General features: G+C 42.7%; 1 protein-coding gene across 1 annotated transcript in view; it reads right to left on the bottom strand.

Moving 5' to 3' along the window:
- Positions 1–6,461: 6,461 nt before the first annotated feature.
- Positions 6,462–24,840, bottom strand: part of TOPAZ1 (testis and ovary specific TOPAZ 1) — a gene marked incomplete at its 5' end in the record, with an annotated part of 37,497 nt that continues 19,118 nt past the window's right edge. Inside the window, 11 exons of the mRNA XM_081163382.1 lie at positions 6,462–6,735; positions 7,259–7,442; positions 8,286–8,489; positions 11,280–11,444; positions 12,417–12,582; positions 14,494–14,594; positions 17,112–17,286; positions 18,597–18,663; positions 20,532–20,638; positions 22,290–22,382; positions 24,163–24,314. Of these exons, the coding sequence (XP_081019508.1) occupies positions 6,537–6,735; positions 7,259–7,442; positions 8,286–8,489; positions 11,280–11,444; positions 12,417–12,582; positions 14,494–14,594; positions 17,112–17,286; positions 18,597–18,663; positions 20,532–20,638; positions 22,290–22,382; positions 24,163–24,314 (1,613 nt within the window). The 3' untranslated portion in view covers positions 6,462–6,536. The remainder of the gene's footprint in view (positions 6,736–7,258; positions 7,443–8,285; positions 8,490–11,279; positions 11,445–12,416; positions 12,583–14,493; positions 14,595–17,111; positions 17,287–18,596; positions 18,664–20,531; positions 20,639–22,289; positions 22,383–24,162; positions 24,315–24,840) is intronic.

Here is a 24,840-nt window from a genome sequence, read left to right as displayed (position 1 = left end):
AGGGCGGGCCGGAGGACGCACGCCTCCGAAGCGCGGCGCTTTAAGGCAGGCGGCGTCACGCAGGCGTCGCCACTCGCTCCTCTCCTCCTCCCCGCCGCCTTTCTGCGCATGGGCAGTAGAGGCTGCCGTTGGCCCTTTGCTTTGAGCTGTGGGGAATAGCAATAAAAAAGTGGGGTGGGATATTAGCGGCCCGGGACATTTTGCCACCTGAGGCGAACCACAAAATGGCGCCCCTCTCCCTCCCCCCCCCAGGCACGGGAGAAGCAGAGAGTGATGTGCCATAGCAGAAACAAGGAGAGGGGGAATAAAGATACGTACTGTATACATCAGGATATACATATACTGATACAGTGGTGCCTCGCAAGACGAAATTAATTCGTTCCGCAAGTTTTTTCTTCTTGCGAGTTTTTCGTCTTGCGATGCACGGTTTCCCATAGGAATGCATTGAAAATCAATTAATGCGTTCCTATGGAAACCGCCTTCAGACCAGGTCCGGGGACAGTCTGTCCCCTGACCTCTTCTGAAGGCTGGGGGGGGGGGGACAAGGGCTTTTCTTCCCACCCCCAGCATTTTAAAAAACCCCGGGACAGCGGAGGACTTCTCCGCTGTCCAGGGCGATCTTAAAATGCTGGCGGGCGGCATTTTAAAATCGCCCGGGACAGCGGAGGACTTCTCCGCTGTCCGGGGCGATGTAAAAGCCCCTGGGAAGGCAGGCAGGGGGGACAAAGACTTTTGCCCCCCGCCCGCCTTCAGAAGAGGTCCTGGACCTCTTCTGAAGGCGGGCGGGGGGCGAAAGTCTTTGCTCCCCACCGCCTGCCTTCAAAAGCTGTCCGGGACAGCGGAGAAACGCGCTGCCTTTCTCCGCTCTCCCGGGAAGGCAGGCAGGGGGGAGCAAAGACTTTCGCCCCCCGCCCGCCTTCAGAAGAGGTCCAGGACCTCTTCTGAAGGCGGGCGGGGGGGCGAAAGTCTTTGCTCCCCCCCCGCCTGCCTTCAAAAGCCGTCCGCGATAGCGGGAAGCGCTTCCCTGCTATCCCGGACTGCTTTTAAAATGCTGGCGGTGGGGAGCAAAGCCTTTCGGCCCCCGCCGGCCTTCCTGGACCTCTTCTGAAGGCCGGCGGGGGGGAAAGGCTTTGCTCCCCACCACCAGCATTTAAAAGAGGTCCCCGGAGATTTCCCTATGGGCTTTCTTCTTGCGAAGCAAGCCCATAGGGAAATTCGTCTTGCGAAGCGCCTCCAAAACAGAAAACCCTTTCGTCTTGCGGGTTTTCCGTCTTGCGAGGTACCACTGTATATATACACTGCAAGGACTGCAGTGGCAGTGAGAGATTTTACTCTCTTGGGCTCCATGATCACCGCAGATGGTGACAGCAGTCATGAAATTAAAAGACGCCTGCTTCTTGGGAGGAAAGCAATGACAAACCTAGACAGCATCTTCAAAAGCAGAGACATCACCTTGCCAACAAAGGTCCGTATAGTTAAAGCTATGGTTTTCCCAGTAGTGATGTATGCAAGTGAGAGCTGGACCATAAAGAAGGCTGATCACCGAAGAATTGATGCTTTTGAATTCTGGTGCTGGAGGAGACTCTTGAGAGTCCCATGGACTGCAAGAAGATCAAACCTATCCATTCTGAAGGAAATCAGCCCTGAGTGCTCACTGGAAGGACAGATCCTGAAGCTGAGACTCCAATACTTTGGCCACCTCATGAGAAGAGTCCCTGGAAAAGACCCTGATGTAGGGAAAGATGAGGGCACAAGGAGAAGGGGATGACAGAGGACGAGATGGTTGGAGTGTTCTCGAAGCTACCAGCATGAGTTTGACCAAACTGCGGGAGGCAGTGGAAGACAGGAGTGCCTGGCGTGCTCTGGTCCATGGGCTCACGAACAGTCGGACTAAACAACAATACATCAGGAACAAGATCTACATTGGGATGGGCTGTTTCTGTTGATTCCGCAGCCCGAGGCAGTTGCCTCACCTTGCCTCCTATGTGGGCCGGCCCTGGCTAGCTTACTTCATGACTCTTCCAGCTGCATTGGTGGCGCCACCGGTTAGATGCTGGAAATGTGCCCATCGCCCTCCTTGCTACCTGGCTTGGTAGATCTGCACGGATTGCAGTGGCAGAGGCAGCTGGTTGAGCTCACCGTGTGGTCCTGTTCCATGTCTGCTCAGAAGTGATGCCCTACTGAGCACAAGCTCCTTGGAAAGTGGGTGCTGGGCCACCCAGTCTCTTCCAAATCGGTTCTTCAACTCCGCCCTGGCTCTTATGTAAGGGGCCTTTTTTAAAAAAATCATTTTTTCAATACAAACAACAACCGCAAAAGACACATACAGCAAAAACCATAACACTAATAACACAATTTTACAATTCAGATTTGAATACTGATATACCTAGGACTACACCTTTCTAACAATATTTTCCCACCTCTCCTCCTATTTCCCACCACTGTCCGCCTTATCGCTTAAATATTCCTTCCAGATGTCTTCATATTTATCCATTCTTAATTTGTGTTGACATGCAATTCATTCATATGTAGCTGGTCTGTCCATATTATCAATCTATGACTCAATGGAATCTTTTTGCAGCTCTTCCAATTCATCAAAACAAGTTTTTTTGCTTCTAATATGGCATGGTACATCCATTTTTTTGACCCCTTGTAATCTCCCACGTTTCCGGAATATAAATTAGAATTAACTTCAATTCCCCTAAATAATTTATTTTTATTACTCTTGCTATAAATATCCTCGCCTCGCACCAAAATGATCTTATCATCGGGCAGTTAATCATCATATGTACTAAGTTCGCATTTTTACTCCCACATCTCCAGCGGTTGTCTACACTTGTTATTTTCTTCTGGTTTAGTTTTGCTGGAGTCCAGTAGACTCTGAATATTATTTTCTGTTGGATAAGTCTTAGTCTTAGATCCATAGATGCTGTTTCTGTTGATTTTATGCTTGACCCCCATATATCATTTGTTATCTGTACCCCTAATTCTTCACTCCATTTTTGTCTATTATATTCTAAATTATATTTCTTCCTGTTGAGTAGGGTTTTATATAGTGCAAGTGTAGAGTTTTTTGTTGCAGAAATTAAATCTTGTAGCAGCATGGGCGTTTTCGATGCTGCTATAGCATCAGGGCCAAACTGCCTTTCCAACATGTTTCAATTGGATGTATTGCCATTGTGTTTCACTGGTTAATCCATACTTTACTTGCAAAGTCTTATATTCCACAAATTTGTAATTTTCATCAGTTAATTGATTCAATGTCAAAATACCTTTTTTCATCCAGTTTTGCCAAATTATTACTTGACTTCCAATTTTTAATTTTGGGTTGGCCCATATTGTTAATTTCTCATACTGATAGGGGTCATCCTTATTATTTTTTATATTCATCCAAATTTTTATAGGTCCTTTAAGTGTCTCCAGGATAATAGGATATTTTATAAAATCGGAACAAAGTTTAATCCACCATGTAAGGGGCCTTTTGAGAAGCTCATAAGCGTGCATATTAAGAATCTGCACACTGCAAAAGCTCCCAAAGTGACACGGGAAGTTTTTCCAAGCAAGGAAACTAGAACAAAAGCAGCAAGGAACTTCCATGGGTTACGACCACTTCATTAGGTGCATGAAATGGCACCCTAGAGGCATGTCAGTGGCATTGGACCAGCTGCTTACAGGCTCCGGAATACAAGATTGGGATCAGGGAATGGGAGTAGAGGTGGGAGCACAAATATTTCCTTCTTGGATAAAAGACTGGCAGGTGCATGGGAGCAGGTGAGCCATAGCACAGGTCAGGATAGATGCACTCACACAGCAGCCAGAACTGACTTCTGGGGTGAAGCAAGTGTGTCTTGTAGCACAAGTGGGAAAAGATGGTAGTCTTTTGCTGTGAGAGGGCACTGCCCCTTTCGCCTGCAGTAAGAAGCCTCCATGGTTTCTGCTACTGCAATTATAAATGTTGCTCTTGGTTAGAATCCTTGAAGACCCCCTGAACCTATTTTCATTTCCAAGGCAGCAGTTGTTCTGAGCATGCTCAATATACAGCAATCCAGATGGGACTAGAGAACTCCCTACAACTAAACTTCTAAACTATATTACAAGTGGTGACCATTTTGCTCGTATCCAATTGACGCAAAACCGTTGAGGCGTGGGTCCTTTTGCCAAGTGTAACTTACCCTAAGCACTTAACTTTCTCACTAGTAAATCTATTTATTGGCCTCATGCATGTGATTGATAGGAAATGAAACCCAGCCAGAGTGTTGAATGGATCCTTGGGTTGTAAAAAAGAAAAAGCACTGAACACAAATTATAAACAAGGACTAGCAAATAGAGCAACTTATTTTAACACAATTCCTCTTTCCTCATTTGAGCTTATTCATATCTCAATGGAAATTTGATACTCTGGCAAGTGTTCTATATTTTTGTTGTATGAATATTGTTTCTGCCTACTGTGGAGTTACCGTATTTTTCGCCCCATAAGACGCACTTTTTCCCCTCCAAAAATGAAGGGAAAATCTGGGTGCGTCTTATGGGGCGAATGCAGGCTTTCGCTGAAGCTTGAAGAGCGAGAGGGGTCGGTGCGCACCGACCCCTCTCGCTCTCCAGGCTTCAGGAAGATATCCGCAGTCTAGGCAGCCCTGTGGGAGGTCCCACAGGGTTGCCTAGGCTGCGGATAGCAGCCTGCTTCTCGGAGCGTCGGGCGCCCTGAAGGCAGAGTGCCCGACGCTTCGGGAACAATTCCGCCGCCCAGGCAGCCCTGTGGGAGGTCCCACAGGGTTGCCTAGGCTGCGGATAGCAGCCTGCTTCTCGGAGCGTCGGGCGCCCTGAAGGCAGGGTGCGCAAGGCTTGGGGCGGCAGCGGACTGCTTGCGCGCACCTAGAAGCTTGGGGCGTGCTGAGGTCAGCGCGCCCCAAGCTTCTGCATGCCGGCAAGCAGTCCGCTGCCGCCCCAAGCCTCCCGCACCCGGCAGGAGGTCCCGCCGGGTGCGCAAGGCTTGGGGCGGCAGCGGACTGCTTGCCGGCATGCAGAAGCTTGGGGCGCGCTGACCTCAGCACGCCCCAAGCTTCTGGATTAGCGCAGGGGTCCGCTAGCCCTGGGAGAGGCGCCGGCTCTCCCACGCTAGCGGAGACCTTGCCGGCACGCAGAAGCTTGGGGCGCGCTGAGCTCCGCACACCCCAAGCTCCTGGTGTAGCGCAGCGCACCCGGGGGGGAAATAAAAAATTTTTCCTTCATTTCCCCCCCTAAAATCTAGGTGCGTCTTATGGGCCGGTGCGTCTTATGGGGCGAAAAATACGGTAACTAGTTTGCAAATAAGTCTACCTAAAGATGGCAAAGAGATGAAGACTGTAATACTAGAGAACTCAGCAAATCCTTTGTTCCCTTACTGGCGTTTTTCAAATAAAGTGCATCAATACAATAGAATATTAAATATTCAAAATCCTCCAACGGAGATTCTCTGTAATCCTTACAACTGTCATGTGAGGTAAATTAGCTGCATTATCAGTGTGCTGCAGATGGAAAAGGACTGAGAATGATTTGTGCAGGCCTGTCTGCTGTTAGTACGTTTGCCAGGCACTTTGAGGATAAAATCGCTCACCTACATCATGCTAAGTTGAATACTACTTTAACAGAGCCAAGTCTTAATTGATGTTGTGGGATCACTTTCAATTGATGCCTGAGGATGTGGACACGGTACTTTCAGTGATTTGGCCCACTACATACTCTCTTAACTCTTGCCGCATCATGACTTGAGCTAGAGGTGGACTGTGGGGTGAGCCTAGGAAGCAGCTAGTGCATCACAAGGGGATGATGCCAGATTCCTTGAAAGAGGCAGCTGTGGCTGCTCCTTAAACCCCTCCCCACACCCCCTGGACCTTGAGGTACTACACAACTAGAGTTCAGATTTGACTCGGGGAATTCCCAGCTCACACTCAAGTTTCCTTTTTCAAGTGATAAAAGGAATAAGGCTTAAATAGTCTCAAAACTTTGACATCCTCATGCATAATGGGTAGGAGGAAAATGGTCTGCTCTCTGGTGTTACCACATTTCTTGTATTAGGAAAAAGACCCAGTACTTTGCAGGATTCCACAGCTTATTGTCAAGGGCTTGCAGCAGGTAGATTAGTTTATTCTGGAAGATCTCTGTGTAATTTGCAAATTGGCAAACAAACAGAAACAACTTTTCCCACCTAAATTAGATGGCTGAAATGAAGAAAGCTAACCAAGAGAATACTTGTGTAAAAGGACTGTAGCAGATCAGTTCTGCTACAGATTCCTAAAATCCAAATGTGGTCAGTTTAATTCTATGTCTTTAGCAACTGGTTGGTAGATCTTGAATTTGTAGTAAAAAAACAAGTATCTGCTAAGTCAGGAGCCTGTTAAACGCAACAGTTATTTGGGTTACTGAAGTTAAAACATAAAAAAACAAGTTAGAAAACGGAATTATATAAAATTAACAATGGGAAGTTTCAACACAACAGAAACCATTTATTGATTCGTTATTTTGAACAGTGATTACTATAACTGAAGTCTTATCAATGACTAAAAAAGCCAGACTTTTCCTGCCCACTTCATGTTCTCTTTCAACCACTCAAGTGCACAAGTGTTTTCCAAACCACACACTTGCTCCGTGCTACTATTTACTGTGAAATGCTTTATGAAAAGCTTTGGAGTAGATATGTTAGTAGCTTGAATCAACCTCTCCACTGCACATTGATAGTTATCATCCTTGCCTTCACATCTGAAAAAGAGTTTTCACAATCAAGAAAAGTTACAACCAGCAACCAGTCATTCTAAGATGATTAGCAGTGTGATATGAACTACCATCCTGCCTTTCCTCCCCAAATGTGCTTCAACTGTGTCTTTCAACTGGGAACAAACGATAACTACTGTAATGTGTCAGCAGAAATGAAGCAATTACGTGGAAGAACCAGCTCCTTTCCAAAACAAGCTTTTTTCCTAACTAATGTGTGACTGATCACAAAAAATGAGGAAATGGTGCAAAATTAGAAGACAACACCAACAGTAGTGGGAGGAGAAGGAGGAGAAAATTCAAAAAGACAAAATAATAAAACCAGGTTTCTATTACTGGCAACATGTTACAAAAAGGACTTTGAAGAAGTTAGGTATTTATTGTATTTTATAAGTTACTGAATTAAACTGATTATCAGAAGATTCTTTTCCTTGACACAAATCAAATACATAAGCAAGAAAGCTGAGGGGAGGATACAGAATCATGCACTTGGAAAAGCAAATGAACTCACCTTTTCAGTACTATTTGAAGTATTTGATTGGAAGCACCAGGACTCTGAATACTACTAGCATTAGAAACCAAGAAAATTTCAATTGCTAACAGCATCTCAATCTCAGTCATGTAAGAGGGAATCAGAAGAAGTTTACGGTGAAGATTTCCTTCCAGTGGTGGGTAGCAACCCAATGCTAAAGCATCTAAAAAGTGACAGTAAATTATGTAAAAGAAGGTGTCAAAGTTGTACTAAACAGCACACATCTCTAGGTTTGTGTGCGGGTACTTGGATCATCTACTGCTTTACTGAAAAACAGTTTCTTCCAAGATTATTTGAGCTTCTGGACTACTTTTAACTGTTTCCAATTTCCATCCTACTGCAATTGCTGTTTCGGACAGTCTCAAAAACTGAAGGCGAGAGGTGGCAAACCTCCACTACTTGTTCAGAAAGTCCAAAGCTGCTCCTATTCCTAAAAGCTAGAAAACTCTAAACTTCAGTTTTAAAGTTCTGCAATTGAATTTTGCTACAATCTGGGACCAGACCAGCTTTTGTTTCCCCACCTCACTTTTTCCAGACAAGGTTAGCAACTTTTCTTCAAAAAGAGAAGTTGTCACTGAATGTTCCTTTTGCTGTAGATTCATTCTAAAGCACAAATTGAGGAAATCTAGAAAATGCTGGGTTTGCTTGGAATGGCAACACATATCAGACAGGTCTTCTGAATAATTATAGCACAGGTCAATATCTTAAAGCAAGTCATAAAAAGTCAAACAAAGCAGAGTACTTCTTTAGCTATATTGTACCTTCAGGAGCTCCCAAGAGATCTCCCAAAAATAATTTTGGGCAGAATTCTTCAATATCTAGTTGTTAATGTGTAATTGTGGGTTAGACTGCAGCCTGAACTTTTCTAACGATGCAACCTGAATCATATCTATTCAGAAGTGAGTGCTACTAAATTCAATGTAGCTTATTCCTAGATAAGTGCATTTAAGATTGCAGCATAACTGAAGTTCTTCAACTAGTAATGTAGTAGACATTGAGAGCTTACGTTTATAATGTGCTCTGGCTTTAAGCCACCAACAGCCTCTTCCAAGTGCTGTGATTAATGCTCTAAGTAAATCAAATTCAACGGGAATGTTCTTTGCAAGCATGAAATCTACTACAGTAGATGATATTTGAAGCTTCTGGCTTTCCAAAGAAGCACCTAGCAGTTTATTAAATAAACTCCTGTACTGGGATACATCCAAACTATCTGCAAAAGAAAAACATTACAAGTGATTAATTTTCTTCAATTATTAAGTAGAACATTGGTTTCAGCAATATAATAGTGGAAAACTACAGCAAAGATTTCCCTCTCTGTTTTAAGATTTTTTAAAAAAGAAGATCCTAGTTTCTCTCATTTTCATAAACAAATCAACTCTGCTTAGAATGCACACACACACACACACACGCACGCACGCACACACACCCCGGCCACCTGAGGCATCATTTCTTCTTGTATTGGAATAACTGTACTGCAGAATGGTTTTCTGCTAAACGAAATATTTCAGAAGTGTGTACACTAAACAATAATTATTATTTTCATATCATAAATGCTACACAGAAATAGATCTTGATGAGAAGCAAAAAAAGTTACAAATATATTGTGATCTGTAAAACTAACAGCTTAAATCCTGCATCCTGAGATACATAGGTGATTGTTTTATTAACCCCTCTAAAGAGTTTGGGCGGGCAAACAGTGAACATCTATGCAGGCTCCCAGTCTGTTTTTGAGCCCAATTAAAAGCACTAGTTTTAACTGTTAAAGCCCTTATTTGCTTTTAGCCAGGCCCCCTGAAGGACCACCTGTTCTAATTTATACCTGCCCAAGAATTCATTTTCATCAGAAACCCTTGTCCAGGTTCTCCTGCTTAGCAAGGCAAGCCAACTAATGACTAGACTGCAGTGTTTCCCAACCACTGTTCCGCGGCACACTAGTGTGCCGCGAGATGTTGCCTGGTGTGCCGCGAGATGTTGCCTGGAGGGAGGCGGGCGAGTCGGGCGGCGAGAGGCGGGGCGGCGAGGAGAGGCCGCCCAGCGCTGGGCTCTCGCCGTCTGCCTGCCTGGCTGCCTGCGAGCTCGGCGGGCAGCGCCTCCGTCCGCAGCGCCCGCCTCGCGGCTCTCATTCCCTGCCCCTGCCAAAGCTCACCCAGCCAAGCCGCGCTCTCCTTCCTGCCTCGCTTTGCTGCCTCCTCCCCCCCCACCCCCAAAGCTTGGAGGTTCCCCGGCAAGGGGGAGGGAAAAAAATTGAAACTTACACTTTCGTGCGTCCCTCCCGGCGTGACGCTGCGCGCTGACGTCACAGGGCTGTAATGGTGGTGTGCCTCGAGATTTTTTTCATCAAACAAGTGTGCCTTTGCCCAAAAAAGGTTGGGAAACACTGGACTAGAGAAAGGGTCTTATTTGTGGTGGAGTGGCCTCCCTAGAGAAGACTGACTGGTGCCCACACTATGATCCCTTTTGGTTTTGCTAAGTCTTTGAATCTTAATCATACAATTATTTTTGTACTTTTAGAACTCAGAACCAAGTTGCTCCCCCTGGCTGGTATTATGTTGTTTTAAATTGTTTTCAGTTGCTGTGTTGGGTTGGCTTCCACTGCCTTGATTGTCTTATAATTGGTTTTCATGCTTACAATTTAAATTTTGTTTTGTATTTGAATGGTGTAGAAACCACCCATATATGGGCAGTATATAAATGTTAATATACAAATATTTATCCCATTATTGCCCCCTCACAATCCAGAAGTATAGGCGAAGACTTAAAAATAGTTCAGAGACCATCCAGCAAGCTTCATGGCTGACCTGGATCAGACCTAAGGTCTATGTGGTACAGCGTCCCCTTTCCCAGTGATTGGCAAGATAGTTATGGGAAGGAGAAGACGGAAATTGCCTTCTTCTGCTGTGGTTTTCCAGCAACTGACATTCAAGGAATTTTAACTCTAATTTCCACACTGTAAGTCCACAAAGTGTCCCAACACTGCTATATGCCAATAAATAACCCATCTCAGTAAATCTGTTCTCATTCCAATCTCATCCAAAATTGCCCCACCATCTCTTGGAATCATTTTCAGGAGTACACATTGTTGCTCCTCTGATCAGCTCTGCCCATTGTGTTTACCTCATTCATTTCCTGACACCCAAGGCCTCCCTTTACACTTCCTTTACCTCTACCCTGCAAGCATCAAGGTATTGCAGCTTTAAAGTTTTATTGGCAGATTAAGAATATATTGTAAAGGACAGGCAGGTCAGATCCCCAGCAAAGACTACTTTCATGACTTAAGGTAGGAGGACCTGTTTCTGGAGGAGCCTTCTTGAAGGCTAACCAATAAGCTTTAGCCTCTCCCCCTTCTGATTTCAAAGGAGAACCAGCCCAATGCAGACTGCCTGCACTCTAAGAAGGCAGGGAAGAAATACTTGAGATTAAAATATATACAGTTGTACCTCTGCTTACGTATTCCTCTGGAAATGTAAACTTCGGGTTGCGAACGCGGCAAACCCGCAAGTGTATACTTCTGGGTTTTGCCGCATGCACAGAAGCGCTCAATTGTGCCGTACGCGTGTGCAGAAGAGCACCTCCAGTTACAGACCTTTCAGGATACGGCTGCACCTCCGGAAACTATCCCATCCGTAACCAAAGGTACCACTGTATATGAATGGCAGTGATGATGCAACATGGTATCTAGCTAGATACATACTATTGACAGGTGTATCCTGCTTTGTAGATTCCTGAAAGGTCTTACCAAAACAAAAACAAAAACACCTTGTGCGTTTCTTAATTCTATAGACCTCAAAACAGAAGAGACAGGATAAGAAACAGAAAGAAGCGGTTGTTTTAAACTGAACAGTTGCTCTCTTTCAGGAAGAGAATGGAAGGAAAACCTTTCTTATGAAATGAGCCATTTCTGTCAAGAACTTGCAGCATAAAATACCAATTTATCTTAGTATCCGATTAAAAAGCCAATAGATGCTTACTAGCCATTGAGAATGGAATTATAAACACTTACTACAAGAATTCCTGAAGCCTGGTAGATTTTGCAAGACTTCAAATGCTTCTCCATAACGGCTCTTTGCAATGCACTCAGATGCTATTATATATAGTAGGTTATGTCGCTTGAGGACATCCATTCGATCACAAGGCCATGTTAGAGTACTTATTATCCATTCCGACTCTAGAGAGATTAATATTGGTATTTTAAAAGCGATTAAAATGCGGACATGAATGCTGACAAATGAAATAATATAGGGCCTTGTGAAAGATCCCAGATGACTGCCCACCTTCAGCTATTTAACAAAGAACTGCTCTCCATGCACAGCCTGAGGAAAATAATTTTGATGTCCAATTATGAACTACTGTACTGACCATTGTGAATGTATGGAGAATGTAAGGAGGCTGCCAAGTCTTGAGTGTTATCTTGGCAGCTTATGTGGAAAACTATCAGTTTGGCCTAGCCTTGTTGACAAGCTTGAGTTCCTGACTGAGACAGAAACCAGGTGTCCCCAAGGTATTTGCACAGGATGGGGGACGGGGAAGGAAGGGAGAGGAAGGGGGAGAGAGAGAGAGGAGTTTAAAACATGTGATTGGAGGATATACTGTCATATATCATATATCCCCCTTCCAGAAGCCACAGGTCTATGGGGTCCATTTCCTGGTTGGCTACTGCTTGGAACAGCTACCAAAATAGTGTCATTTGAAGCACAGCAGCAGATCAGAGCAGCAGAAGCTGGGGTTAAACACAGTCAAGAGCACCAAGGGACCATCTGCACAGCACTGTGCCGCACTGTTATGGAACAGGCCATTAATCTCACAAAACGTTACATAACTAATGAGAGAAAGTTGCTCTCCTTAAAAATGCAAGGGAGGTAAGGATTTGACATTTCTGCATTTAGCAAGACATGAAATATGAAGGAGACCAAATTTTAGATGACGGACAGTTCCCCTTGCTTCCTTTATTCTGCACTATTGTCAATGTACTTTAATTATTCACCAAGCCTCTGTCAGCAAATTCTCAGAAATATGAGTAAATGTCAGCTTGAGACTTCAACCACATATTTTGGCTCTCTCAATTTCCGCTGTAACGTTAAGGCAGAACCTACACGTGTCATTTTAAGCCTTGCTTATTTCTGTTAATAAAGAAATGTACCTCTCAATACCCATAATGCTCCATTTAGGCTCCCGCACTTGAGAAATATTTCCACAGCAATGTTAACAATGTGGCACCGTGATGCCAACCTCTCCTGACCAAGAAGTCCTTTCAAAAATGTGAAATGTATCTTTAAGGCATGAAGCGTATCCAGAACCTTCTTGGCCTATGATACAAAGGGGGAAAGCAGCGTAGAGAATTACCACAGTATCACTTTTTTTGTCTCAGAATAGTTGTTCATGCACGGCACTGTATATTCCTAAGCACAAGGAGTGGTGCTTTTTTGTTGTTGTTGTTCTTAGCTAGTAACACTGATAAGTATGAAAAAAATGAGCATGGAAAGGAGCAGTAGTTTTTACCTGTGATAAGCTCCTTTCTGCTTTGATAGGATGACATCCTCATTTGGGTTGCTCCTCCCACTTGTTTCTTTTCGGACCAGTCAGGACAAAGGACTGAAGGTTGGCTGCTGCCTCCCAAAAGGGAGCCTTGAAGCCTAATTGGTTTAGCCCTAGTCTAGTGGGAGGAGCAATCTGAACAAGGACGTTATCCTCCACCACAGGAAAATATTGGTTCAGCCAAAGCACAATACATAAGCATCTTGAGCTGCACTCCCTTCACGCAAGGAATTGTCTTCTGCTTATAAATTCAATTCAAGATTAAAAGGCACCAATATTTTTATACCTGTATGGTTTGCAATTTCAGCTTAGGGGTCCAAAAAGGCAAATTGCTTTGTTGGCATGTGTTCAATGATTGCCAAAACCACTTTAAACTTATAAAAATGAGTATGTAGTATACCAAGCATTACCCTGGCTCTTAAGCCTTTACATGAATAATTTGGCTGGAAATTTCCAAGATTTTTTACACACACACACACACACGCCTCAGGAGGAGAGCAAGCATCAGGCAAATGAGACTCTTTAAAAGCAAATCGCCAAGTCCATTTGTCACAGCGGGAAAACCTTGCCACATATATAACCAATTAACCAAGTTTAGCAAATGAAACAATTTTTAAATTTGGCATGTCCTCCACATAACCCTTAATAACCATGATGTACAGGTAAGGAAAGAAACACTGCCTCCCCTAAACCCATACTACAGTTCTCAAGAATGTGTATGCCTCTGAAAACAAGCTAACTTAGAACTACCAGTATATATAAAACCCCCAAGCATTCACAGATGCTGCTTGAAACTGCTGATCAATTTATAATTAAATCCGTCCCCATTCAGAAAACACTTAAAGGCACTGTTTCTGCCAAAGTACTTCTTATGCTATCTTGCTTATACAGTATATATTGTGCATGATCAGGCAAAGTTAAGTACTTTTAAAATCCCACTGACTTAAGTAGGAGAAGTAAGCACTTTCCCACTGAAAAGAGTGCGACTTAAATTTAAATACAGCAATGCAATAACCACAATAATTGTTTGAAGCATTACAACTTGTTTTGGTCTTCTTCTAAATTGCCTATAAAAGTTTGCCAAGGTCATCCATCTAATTGAATTTTAGAGATTCAAAGTTGGCAGAAGCAAATTAGAATAATCATAAGAATGTGGGAATCGTTATTGTTAGTAATTAATATGAGTAAAGGAACAGTAAAATCCCCCCCACTGCCGAGGTGTGCAATAATTTCTAGATTAGGTAAAGGGACCTTTGACCATTAGGTCCAGTTGTGAACGACTCTGGGGTTGCAGCGCTCATCTCGCTTTATTGGTCGAGGGAGCCGGTATACAGCTTCCGGGTCATGTGGCCAGCATGACTAAGCCGCTTCTGGCGAATCAGAGCAGTGCACGGAAATGCTGTTTACCTTCCTGCCGGAGCGGTACCTATTTATCTACTTGCACTTTGATGTGCTTTCTAACTGCTAGGTTGGCAGGAGCAGGGACCAAGTAACGGGAGCTCACCCCGTTGCGACCTTCTGATTGGCAAGTCCTAGGCTCAGTGATTGAGACCACAGCGCCACCTACACCCTCAATTTCTAGATTAAGTATCTCCAAAACCATGCTCCCATTGTCATGTTACTTGCATGCTCATGTAATATGTGATAAGACACATGGGTATGCCATGTAAGAAGCAAAGTACCTTTGGCCACTGCTGCAGTTTGTAATATGAAAACATAGCACCGATACCAATCCTTCCCAATAAAGTTGTATCTGTCTCATTGTGACAAGGATCAGCCTTAACTAGAAAAGAAAAAAAAAACACATGTTGCTTTAGATTTCTTGAAATAATGTTTTCCTCAATGGAGGAACTAGTTAAATGATTACCCATTCCCCTATGTGCCAATGTGACATTCATTCTGGGTAAGAAATAATCTGAATTATTTCCTATATAAACAGCTTTTTTAAAGACATACAATAAACGTAGCAGATTAGCAGGCTTCCATCTTCAACATGCTTACTAGGTGGCATGTCTCACTGGACACAGTGGGACTAGTGTGCATAGAGTTATTATGCTGTAACTCTGTTTTGAAGGGTGACAAATAAGGCAGGAGAAAATGGCACAACCACACCACATACGGCCCATTTAAGGGCCAGGAAACCAACACCATCAGTATGGAGCCAGTTGGCTCAGATACCATGTTAAAAGCTAAATCAAGAGTGGGGAACCTCAGACCTTGGGGCCAAATGCAGCCCTTCAGAACCTTCCCCAGGCCACATCCTTTGCACCCCGAGTATTTTTTTGCACCCTTTGCATCCTGAGTATTTGCATTCCTGGCTGGAATGTCTCCTGGAACTCTGATGGCTCTTATTTATCTGGATGGAGGATAGAGGGGGTATTTGAGTAGAAACTAGCTTACTGCCCTCCCCCATTACATTTGTTGCTCCACTCACTTCTGCCTCTGGCTCTACTCAACACTGGCATGTGGCCCTTTGGCTGAAAAAGTTTCCCCATTCTTTTTTTAGATCATAAAAGGCCCTGGGCTTGTTTCAATTAAGTCTACAGAGTTTAAGCAAATTAATCAAAGTTTGGGCACGGCAATAAAGCATGGCTAATTCAAAGTCAAAAGCAGGAGGTTTTTATTTCCTCTTCTTGCATGTGAAAGAGTACACAAGCCCAATGATTTCCATAGGTAGTACCTGGAATGCGATATTATTGTTTAGCTCTATGTCCAAATTGGCCTAGTGAGTGGCAATGTCTACTACTGTACGCCAGGATACCAGCCCTTATCTTTTTACATTTGCAGTACTGAGTACTTACTATTGTGGCAACAATAACATAATAAGGTGCAGATTGTACCAGCTATTCCCTGAATCCCATTAAAGGTCCCTTGATGGCACAGTGCAGACTCTTCCCAGCTGGCCATGATGGCTTTGTGTGTTCTCCTGCCTGGAAATGCCTTATCAGATAACTTGTGGTTTGGCACCTTCTTGGCATGTCAGGGACACCCTTGTCTTCCCTCTGGAAGTGAGGACTTGCTTAAAAGGAACTGCCACATGCCTGACCAGGCCTTCCTCATTGAACTTCCTCATCCACCCTCCTATGGTTTAGTGCAGGGGTCAGCAAACTTTTTCAGCAGGGGGGCCAGTCCACTGCCCCTTAGACCTTGTGGGGGGCCAGACTATATTTTTTTTGGGGGGGGGGAATGAACGAATTCTTATGCCCCACAAATAACCCAGAGATGCATTTTAAATAAAGGGACACATTCTACTCATGTAAAAACATACAGATTCCCAGACCGTCTGCTGGCCGGATTTAGAAGGCATTTGGGCCAGATCCGGCCCCTGGATCTTAGTTTGCCTACCCATGGTTTAGTGCAAGGTTTCCCAAAACTGGGTCTCTAGCAGTTTTTGGATTACAACTTCCATCAGTCCTATCTAGCAGGACCAGGGGTCAGGGATGATCTGGACTGTTGTCCAAAAACAGCTGGAAAGCCTGGTGTAGTGCGTTTCACTGAGGCTCCATACTGGCTGGTTTGTTCTCAATTGTACCAAGTCAAGTGTTTGGTAGGCTTTTGCCTTTCCTTCAGTAGAAAGCCTACTTTGATAGGAGTTTGTTCTCTTTCGTCATAACTCTGGCAGAAATTGCACTGGGCAGAATCTCCAATGCAGGGTGGAGCCTCATATGGGGTCTTGGGGGCAATGTTTCAGGTCTCTGCCATAGCTCAGAGGCTCAGGCCTGACATTGCTCACCACAGCTTGCCAGTGGGATCCTAAATGCATGGCCTGTGCTATAGCGGGTTCTTGATGCTGGTTAACTCCCAAGTGCCTCAGTGGTTGTGCTAGGATGGGTTAGCAAACACCAGGGAGGTCTTTTTGAATCAAGAATCAATCCTGCCCCACTGCTATGTCAACATCCACTTACCTGCTGTAAATAATGAAGTTGTGGCCTGCTTTTAAACATACATGTGTTTTGGTCTGTGCTCTGTTCCCTTGTCCACAGCCTACTGAACATACCACACAATCAGAATATAAGGGTAATGGGTTGACTCCTCACACTGCAGATGAGGCACACATATCAGTGTTAGATGCACTTCTGTGGATGCACTATTTAAAGATCTCTCCATGCCTGTGAACTTCCTCTAAAACCTCATTGGGTTGGTTTGCCTGTGAAATATTTGTGATGGTGCTACACTTGGAAGAGGACTTGGGGGTGATAGTACTTGCTGAAATGATATTTTGGTGAAATACCCCTAACTTTTCTTAAAGTTCCCTTTGCATGTGACTCCAGAATAATGGGTAATATTGTACAAATTTTACCTGCAACTGCAAATTCACAAAAAGGAACGCTTGGTCTCTCTTCTGTCACTGAATCGGTCAAGATGTTAGCAATACACAATGAGTACTTTTCAAGGTCACCAAAATTTTCACATCCACTTCTCACATTAACGTATAAAGTTCCCAGTTTGGCCCAGTCACCTTTTTCTTTGCAATGCTGTTCAAAAAGTAATAAAATGTAAATAGAATTATTCATAATTTAATATGATCACAAACATAGTAAACTTAATAAGCATTTGAATTTTTTGTTTTAAAATTGGAAGTGTTATCTCACTTTAGTAACTTGGGATTTGTTTGTAACTTTGTCACTGGGAAACTAGTAAATTTTATAAGATCTTTCACAACCAAAGCATTCAAAATAGTTATTTTACAAAGAACTGAAAGATAAGTCTTCCAATTATTCTTCAAACAATACATATTGATCAGATATTATTCTTGCAAAGTGCAATCTAATTTTCAAATAGGGAAATCTATAGTATTATCTAAAATGAACTGCCTTAAGCAGCTGACAGATACTTTACATTTTGTTTAACAGTAGCTTCATAGGGACAAAGATGCTGAATACAAAGATGTTTGGGTTTCTACTTAGCTTTTTAAACATATACAAAATGCAGCAATGGAGGTTGCAATCTACCTCAGGCTAGGCTGTGCTACTTGTTCCCCTTCAGTGGGTTTTCCAATGAAAACCTTGGATGCAGGTGCACCCACAAGTTTTCTCTCCAGCAAAAAGCTGCCCAAAAGTCAAGTTTTCATCATGTGCAAGCCTAATATTATTCACATTTAGTACTTCCAAAAGCAGCTACCATCAGGACTGATTTCTTCAGGGAAGGATCTTCTTGGACAGGACTTATTAAGATCAACAGATGACTTTCTGTTCCAATTAAAAAGATGAACAAGATGCGGTGCCATGAGGTCACCAGACACATTTGGCTGGCACACTGTATAAGCATTTGAGTCAAGCTTTCTGAGAAGCAACTATGGTTGGAAAGAAGGAAGGAAGGAAGGAAGGAAGGAAGGAAGGAAGGAAGGAAGGAAGGAAGGAAGAATACCCAAGATTATGAAAGATGATAGTGTAGCAGTCAGGTGAATTGCAACTGCTAGCTAGGAGTGATGATGAAGCAATTAATCTTCAAGCTTTTCACATTGAATACTTAACAAATACATCAATGTGATTTCTGAGACTGAAGATTGGGGGACATTTAAGCAGGCTTTAGCAGTCCAGGTCCCTAAATCTCTCACCGCCCCATTTATTTCTCCTTTTGGAAGGGAAAGTTATTTCCCTCCATATTTTTATGAATACTTAACCACCAAGAGCAAATATGACATTCAAGCATTTAGCAACCCAATCGCCATGTGATATACAGAAGCAAGGTCTACTGATTCCAAGGTATCTTTCTTCCATTTGATTTGATTAGTACTGAGATGTCCTCCCAAGCTTGCTTTTAAAACAATGAGTATATACAGTACCTGAAATTCTGCAATTGCTGAATCCAAGCCACAAAGGCTAGCCTTATGGAAATGTCTTGCCTGAAATCTTAGGAACAAGAGTTATCTGCTTTTGAGAAAGCTTAAATTTGGAGTTAACAGAAAAAGCAACAAGCGACTTTCTAAATAATTATATTTTGCTGCACTCCCCCCCAAAAAAGCATACACTCTGCAATCAAAATATGATCCAGTTCTTTTTTATCTGCTGCATGGGTAGCATACAACAAAAGTGTGCACCTGGATACTTCATAGTGTTATATGTTTGTGTGGTTCAGTGTGGATATCTTTGTGTTCCTTCCAGGCCTATGATGCTGTATATGTGAGGTTAGAATGTGTGAGAGGAAACCTGTGTGAGACGAAATCAAACCAGTTCTTAAGTTAAGATAATTGCCTTAGCTAGCCAGTTAATTACTTCCATTGACATGTCCAAAGAGGTTGCTCTGTTCCCATAGACACAAATGTGTGGGCTTTTCCCACTTCATCTGGCTGTATGCTACATCACCCTAGGGCAGATAACAATAGGCAAAGGGGGTAAGGCTGTGTGCGAGAGTGTTTGGGCTCCTGCTGGACCCAGAGCTATGTCCTGGGGATCTCCCTCAGAACCTAACGGGGAGGCAAGATCTGTTGGAATGTTAATACTGTGTGAGCCTTTCCATCCTATGCTCAGCTTGTATATATGTAAATAAAACCATATATTCTAAAGATGCCAGGGTCTCCACTGACCTTCATTCTAAGGAAACTGAACCCTGGGAAAGCACTGGTACTGCTGGAAGTCTCTTGCCACTTGGAGACTGGGGTTTACACAACAATAATATTGCAAAAGGTTTGAGGGCACAGCCTTCATAATACTTTAAATATTGGCAGATGAAGCAGCTCATAAAAGATGCTGACAATGCTTACTATAATGAGGGTTTAACAGTGACATTACCCAAACAGCATCTCCCTCCTGCTTCCCCATTCTCCTACCTGCTGTGGCCTCAGATTTGGTCCCTACAGTCTAAATAATTACCTCTTTCTACTCCTAAATTCACTCAACAACTCTGCATACTTACTGGGGATTGTGGTAAGCATAACCAAGTGTAGCTCATTAATTACTTAGTTGGGTTTTGCTCCAATTCCTCCTTCCTCTGTCCACAAGCTAACAGAAAGTTCAAGTCCCAGTTCAGATGCAATGACCATGGTTTGTTTATTAGATGGAAGATTAGCATTATGCACTGTAATGAAGGACTTCCAGGGTTTCTTAAACCGAAGCTTCTCTCTTGCATCCAAACTGGGAAACTGGTTTAACTAGGATCTGATCCTGGTTTCATATCCTAGCTTGTACTCTGAGTGTCATACTACAGTTCCCAGGTTTGGATATAAAGAGGAAGTATGGTTTAATAAACTGAGACCTAATTGTGAAGCATGAGCGAAAGGAGGAAGCACATAAGCAAATTCTCATTTTGGGTTAGATAAACTATACTTTATTAGACCAAGATTGTTATGGCTGAACCAGACATAAAAATTCAGAAATGGGAGATCTTTATCACATTGTATGTACTCATTTGAAAGTGATATTGCCAAACTTCATTCATTTTTGTTCATCCTAAGAAAACTCCATGGACATATAAAAGGAGAAGCTTTGAGAAAAAAGTGAGTGTTTCCAAGGCATGCTCTGGTTCATGGGGTCATTGAGAGTTGAACACGACTAAGACGACTAAACAACAACAAAACAAAGCATAAGAGCCCTCATTGGCAGCTTCCAAAATAAAAAATAAATAAATATCAATAATATAACCCAATATTTAATATTGTCATCTTGTTGAGATCGAAAAATAGTTTATAAAATGCGTAGACTGGCATTTTATGGCACAAGTAGTTGAGAAAATATATTTTACATTTTAGGTTTAATATAGATTGCATAAGAGATGAACATACCTGGACAAAAAAATAGCTTGTTCCTGACTGGAAACTTGTAGTTGGTTTAGGAATGAGGTGATGCAGCCAATGTGCTCATCTTTAAAAACCATTCCACCATCACAAAGCTATGACAGGAAGGAAATAAACACAAAAGCACTAAAAACCTGAATATCACTGAAGACTTCCTAAGCAATTATATGTTTACAATGTTCTGTACAAGTGATTAACAATAGACAGTTAAGTAATGCATCTATGTATAAAGCAGTGTTGGGCAACTGGCTTTCAAAATCCCGCTGCAAGTGATCAGTTTTGTTATCTGGCATGAGTGATCTTTCCTTCCCCAAGCAGAGAAAGAAAAGGGGTTGGGTTCAGGCTTCACCAATTGTCAGAATTTCCCGCCAACAAAATATTAGCCCTACTGTATGCGACCCTCAACAGCAAAGAGGTTGCCAATCTCTAGTATAAAGACTTATATAACCTATGCTCTGGCGATAAGGGAAAATTGGTGGAAGAATTCTATAGCTAAATGGATTTTGGAGGCAACAGCATTCCCAACCTCCAGCCAAATTCTGTTTAATTCACAGTTGCACTGACTCATAGGTAGTGCAAATTATACTATTCCTATGGTAAAGCCAGGGCTTATCATAACATGAAGCAGTCACTTCAGTCAACAGATTTTAGTTTGGATGCCAATTTTGCACCTCCTGCTAGTAGACCTCTGTGTTATGTAAGAAGGGTGTAAATTTTGATTTTTTCCTTGAGGTATAAAATGTTTAAGGTTAGTCTTAGTACTGACCGGGTTGAGTCTTCTAAATACTATGATGTTATAGCCTTTGCAGAGGCCCATAGAAGAAGTTAGTACATGACAGCAGCTTATGATCATGTAAAGGGATGACCCAGAATTCTATAAAGCTGTCCAAATTCTCCAAATCTTATACAGATTTACAGTACAAAATTCAGCTGCAATCCTCCATGCTCCCATTATATATATATTTTAAAATTCTTTCTCCCTGGTATTCAAGAAAGCATCTTTCAAAACAGTCCTTAATATTACAAGAACAGAAACACCTCCATGGCATTCATAACTTTAGTCAGTTTTAATCATCTGAACAAACTGCCCAATGAACTTAGTTATATAAACAGTAACATAACAAATAAATGGGAATTATATATGCCACCTTGAGTTCATTGGAGAAAAAAGGTGGAATATAAATGCAGTAAACGAACAATAGCTTAGTATATTATCTGCAAGGCTGATACTATTTCTTGGCTTAAGTTTTTAATTCTATGTGTATTGACTGTGGGTGGTAGAATGTATTTTCAATAAATATGCTCTATGTCCATATACAGTCACACCTCGGGTTGTGAACGCTGCGGGTTGCGCATTTCCGGGTTACGGACAGCACCAAACCTGGAAGTACCGGAATGGGTTACTTCTGGGTTTTGGTGCTCGTGCATGTGCAGAAGTGCAAAATGACGTCATGTACAGAAGTGCCGCATTGCATCACGCGTGTGTGCAGATGTGGCGCTGCAGGTTGCAAACGTGCCTCCCACACGGATCACGTTCACAACCCAAGGTATGACTGTAACTTTCTTTTGGAGTCAGTTTTTAAAAGGGGTTGACCTTTGGACCCACAACCTTCAGCATGAGAAAGCATAAAATCAAATAAAAATGAACATAATTTATGTGATTGATAAGATGTGTAGAAGAAGCAGATAAATTTATGCAGAAGGCAGAATGACATTTAGGATAGAATCAAATAATCAAAGTCATACCTTACAAGAAATGTCAATTAACTCAGGCACTAAGACTCTTAGTTTCATGGACGCCACTTGTTCAAAGACATTGAGGAGAATGTCTATAGTTGGCTAAACAAAAATGCCTCAGCATTAGAGCTAAATACATTAGCTGTAATTAACAGAACTTCAAGGAACAATTTCAATCTGAAATAAAGCACCTGGCTCTCATATAGATGGCTTCCAAGAGTTAATCATTACTCCATGGCATGTGGTTGCTACTTCTGAGTGACTGGGATACTGCACCTGTGCAGTATCACCTGTCCTGGTGAACCTCAAGCACTGGACAGGCAACGTGGTGGTGGTGTGGGAAGTTAATTCTCTGTGGTGACCGCCATGAGTGCGGCAATTGGGTGGTTGATTGGTGGCTGTGGCAAGGGCTGCTGCTGTGCCAATTGGGCAGACGCTTCTCTGCTTCTGTGACGTGGGTGATTGGCAGAGTTTGTCAGTCTGTTGAGTGATTTTCAGCATCCCTCCCCCCAAAAAGCTCAACAACTCTGGGCAATCTCCCCCCATTTTCTTAAATTGGAGTCTCCAAAAATATATCTTATAGACAGAAAAATACGGTATCTTCCAAACAAGTGGTTTTTTTTTGGGGGGGGTACTTGATTTTAATAACAACTTAGGTTTAAAAAGACTAATAAATGTATTGTTTCACGAGCTGTTGTACGACTGAGCCAGCTTCCTCAGTGTCATGAACTTTTCTGGGTATTGCGTGTAGATATATGCTCAGATGAGGAACCAAAGTTCTGCTGCCTGCTTTCTACCTGTAGTGTTTCTCCAAGAGAGTTTGGCTTCAAGAGGAATCAGGCCCGACTCAGCCATTTCCAGCTAGTAGACTCCTGATTACATCAGCTTCCCAGGGAAAGAGCTTAAAAGAAACACTGTCTTGGGTGGTGGCCCCCCCAAAGGGAAAAACAAAAGGGATCATCTTGATGTTTTTACTGATTTAAAGCTAGTCTGTAAGGTATGATTGGCTGACATGCCATTACACAAGGGAGTGGTGCCTGCCGACCTGAAGGAAGCAGTGATGCAACAACTCCTAAAGAAATCCCACATGCAGATTTCCTGGCAACTACTGGCTGAACACTAATACTCCCACTTTGAGGCAGGTAACCAAGAGGATTGTGGCACTTCAGTTACATACATTCTCGGACAAGATGCATTATCTGAACCAGGGGTTGTCAACCTGCTCTCTACCGCCCACTAGTGATCGTTTCAGGATTCTAGGTGGGCGATAGGGGGTTCTATGGCACAAGCTGAATTCTCCTTCCATCGAGCACTGGTGGGAGGTAAGGACATTTTACCATCAAGAAAGATGCATTAGTGGGTGGTAGGTATAAAAAGGTTGACTAGCCCTGATTTAGACCTATTTCAGTCTGGGTTCAGGCTTGCTTCGAGACTGATTTAGGCTGCATCCACACTGCAGTGCATCCAGTTTTCCTTATGTTTCCGATATTTTGCACGTTATACTTGAGCTTTCACACAACGTAAAAGCCACTTCCAGAAAACTAATGGAATGGACTACATTGCAAGTTTAGTTTTCAGCCCGCTCAACCCAGAAAATTAAAGGAGTTTTACATAGCAATTTTGTCTCTCCTCCCTGCCCCACTTTAACATTTTTGGCTCTTGTAGATTTTTAAAAATTATCTTATGATTTCCAAATTAATAGCTCAGAATCAAAACCCAAGAAAACAAAATCGAGAGCTTATTAAGATAAACACATGACAAGTCATTATATAATGAGTAAGAAGGCCTTTTAAGCTGCAGTTGTATACCCATTTACTCAATGGGACTTACTTCTAGGTAGACATATATAGGGTTCACTAATAAAAAATACCAAGTTACTTACCAGTATTTTAATCATTATGCTAGTGCGGAATACATGAAATAATTCTTTCAGCAAACAGCACTGGAGCAAAGATGTTAGCAGGTTATTTAGTATTTGTGAATCCAAGTGCTTTTCAGGAACACCATTTCTGCAGTAATCTGTAAATACCTGGGCTAAAAAAATGGGAAATTTAAGTGTGAAATTGTTTTATGTAGCATACTACTGAAACATTAATTAACACCTTTTTAAAAGGCAAAAATGAGTAAAAATGAAGCACTGAAAATCTATTTTACTGGGCAAGTGCATTTATAATGTTGAGAGCAGTACCTATGAACATATGAAAAGCTCCTTTATTTCTCATCAGCATTATTTCATAATCTGTTGGATGAAAATAGCTGTACCAAATTTTGTTCCTTTCCTTTACAACAATTGTTCTAGCACATCTTGGATCCGCAAATGCTCGCATCCCTAGTCAAGCCCAACGAAGAATTAATTTAGCACTTTAATCTGTAGGCCACATTAATATTTACTGGTTCATAACTTCACCTAACCAGGGGACGCGGGTGGTGCTGTGGGTTAAACCACAGAGCCTAGGACTTGCCGATCAGAAGGTTGGTGGTTCGAATCCCCGGGACGGGGTGAGCTCCCGTTGCTCGGTCCCAGCTCCTGCCAACCTAGCAGTTCAAAAGCACGTCAAAG

This window comes from Podarcis bocagei, assembly GCF_964188305.1.
Source record: "Podarcis bocagei genome assembly, chromosome: 12".
Classification (NCBI taxonomy): domain Eukaryota; kingdom Metazoa; phylum Chordata; class Lepidosauria; order Squamata; family Lacertidae; genus Podarcis; species Podarcis bocagei.
The sequence above is the reverse complement of the archived record's forward strand: the minus strand, read 5'-3'. Positions and strand labels throughout refer to the sequence as shown.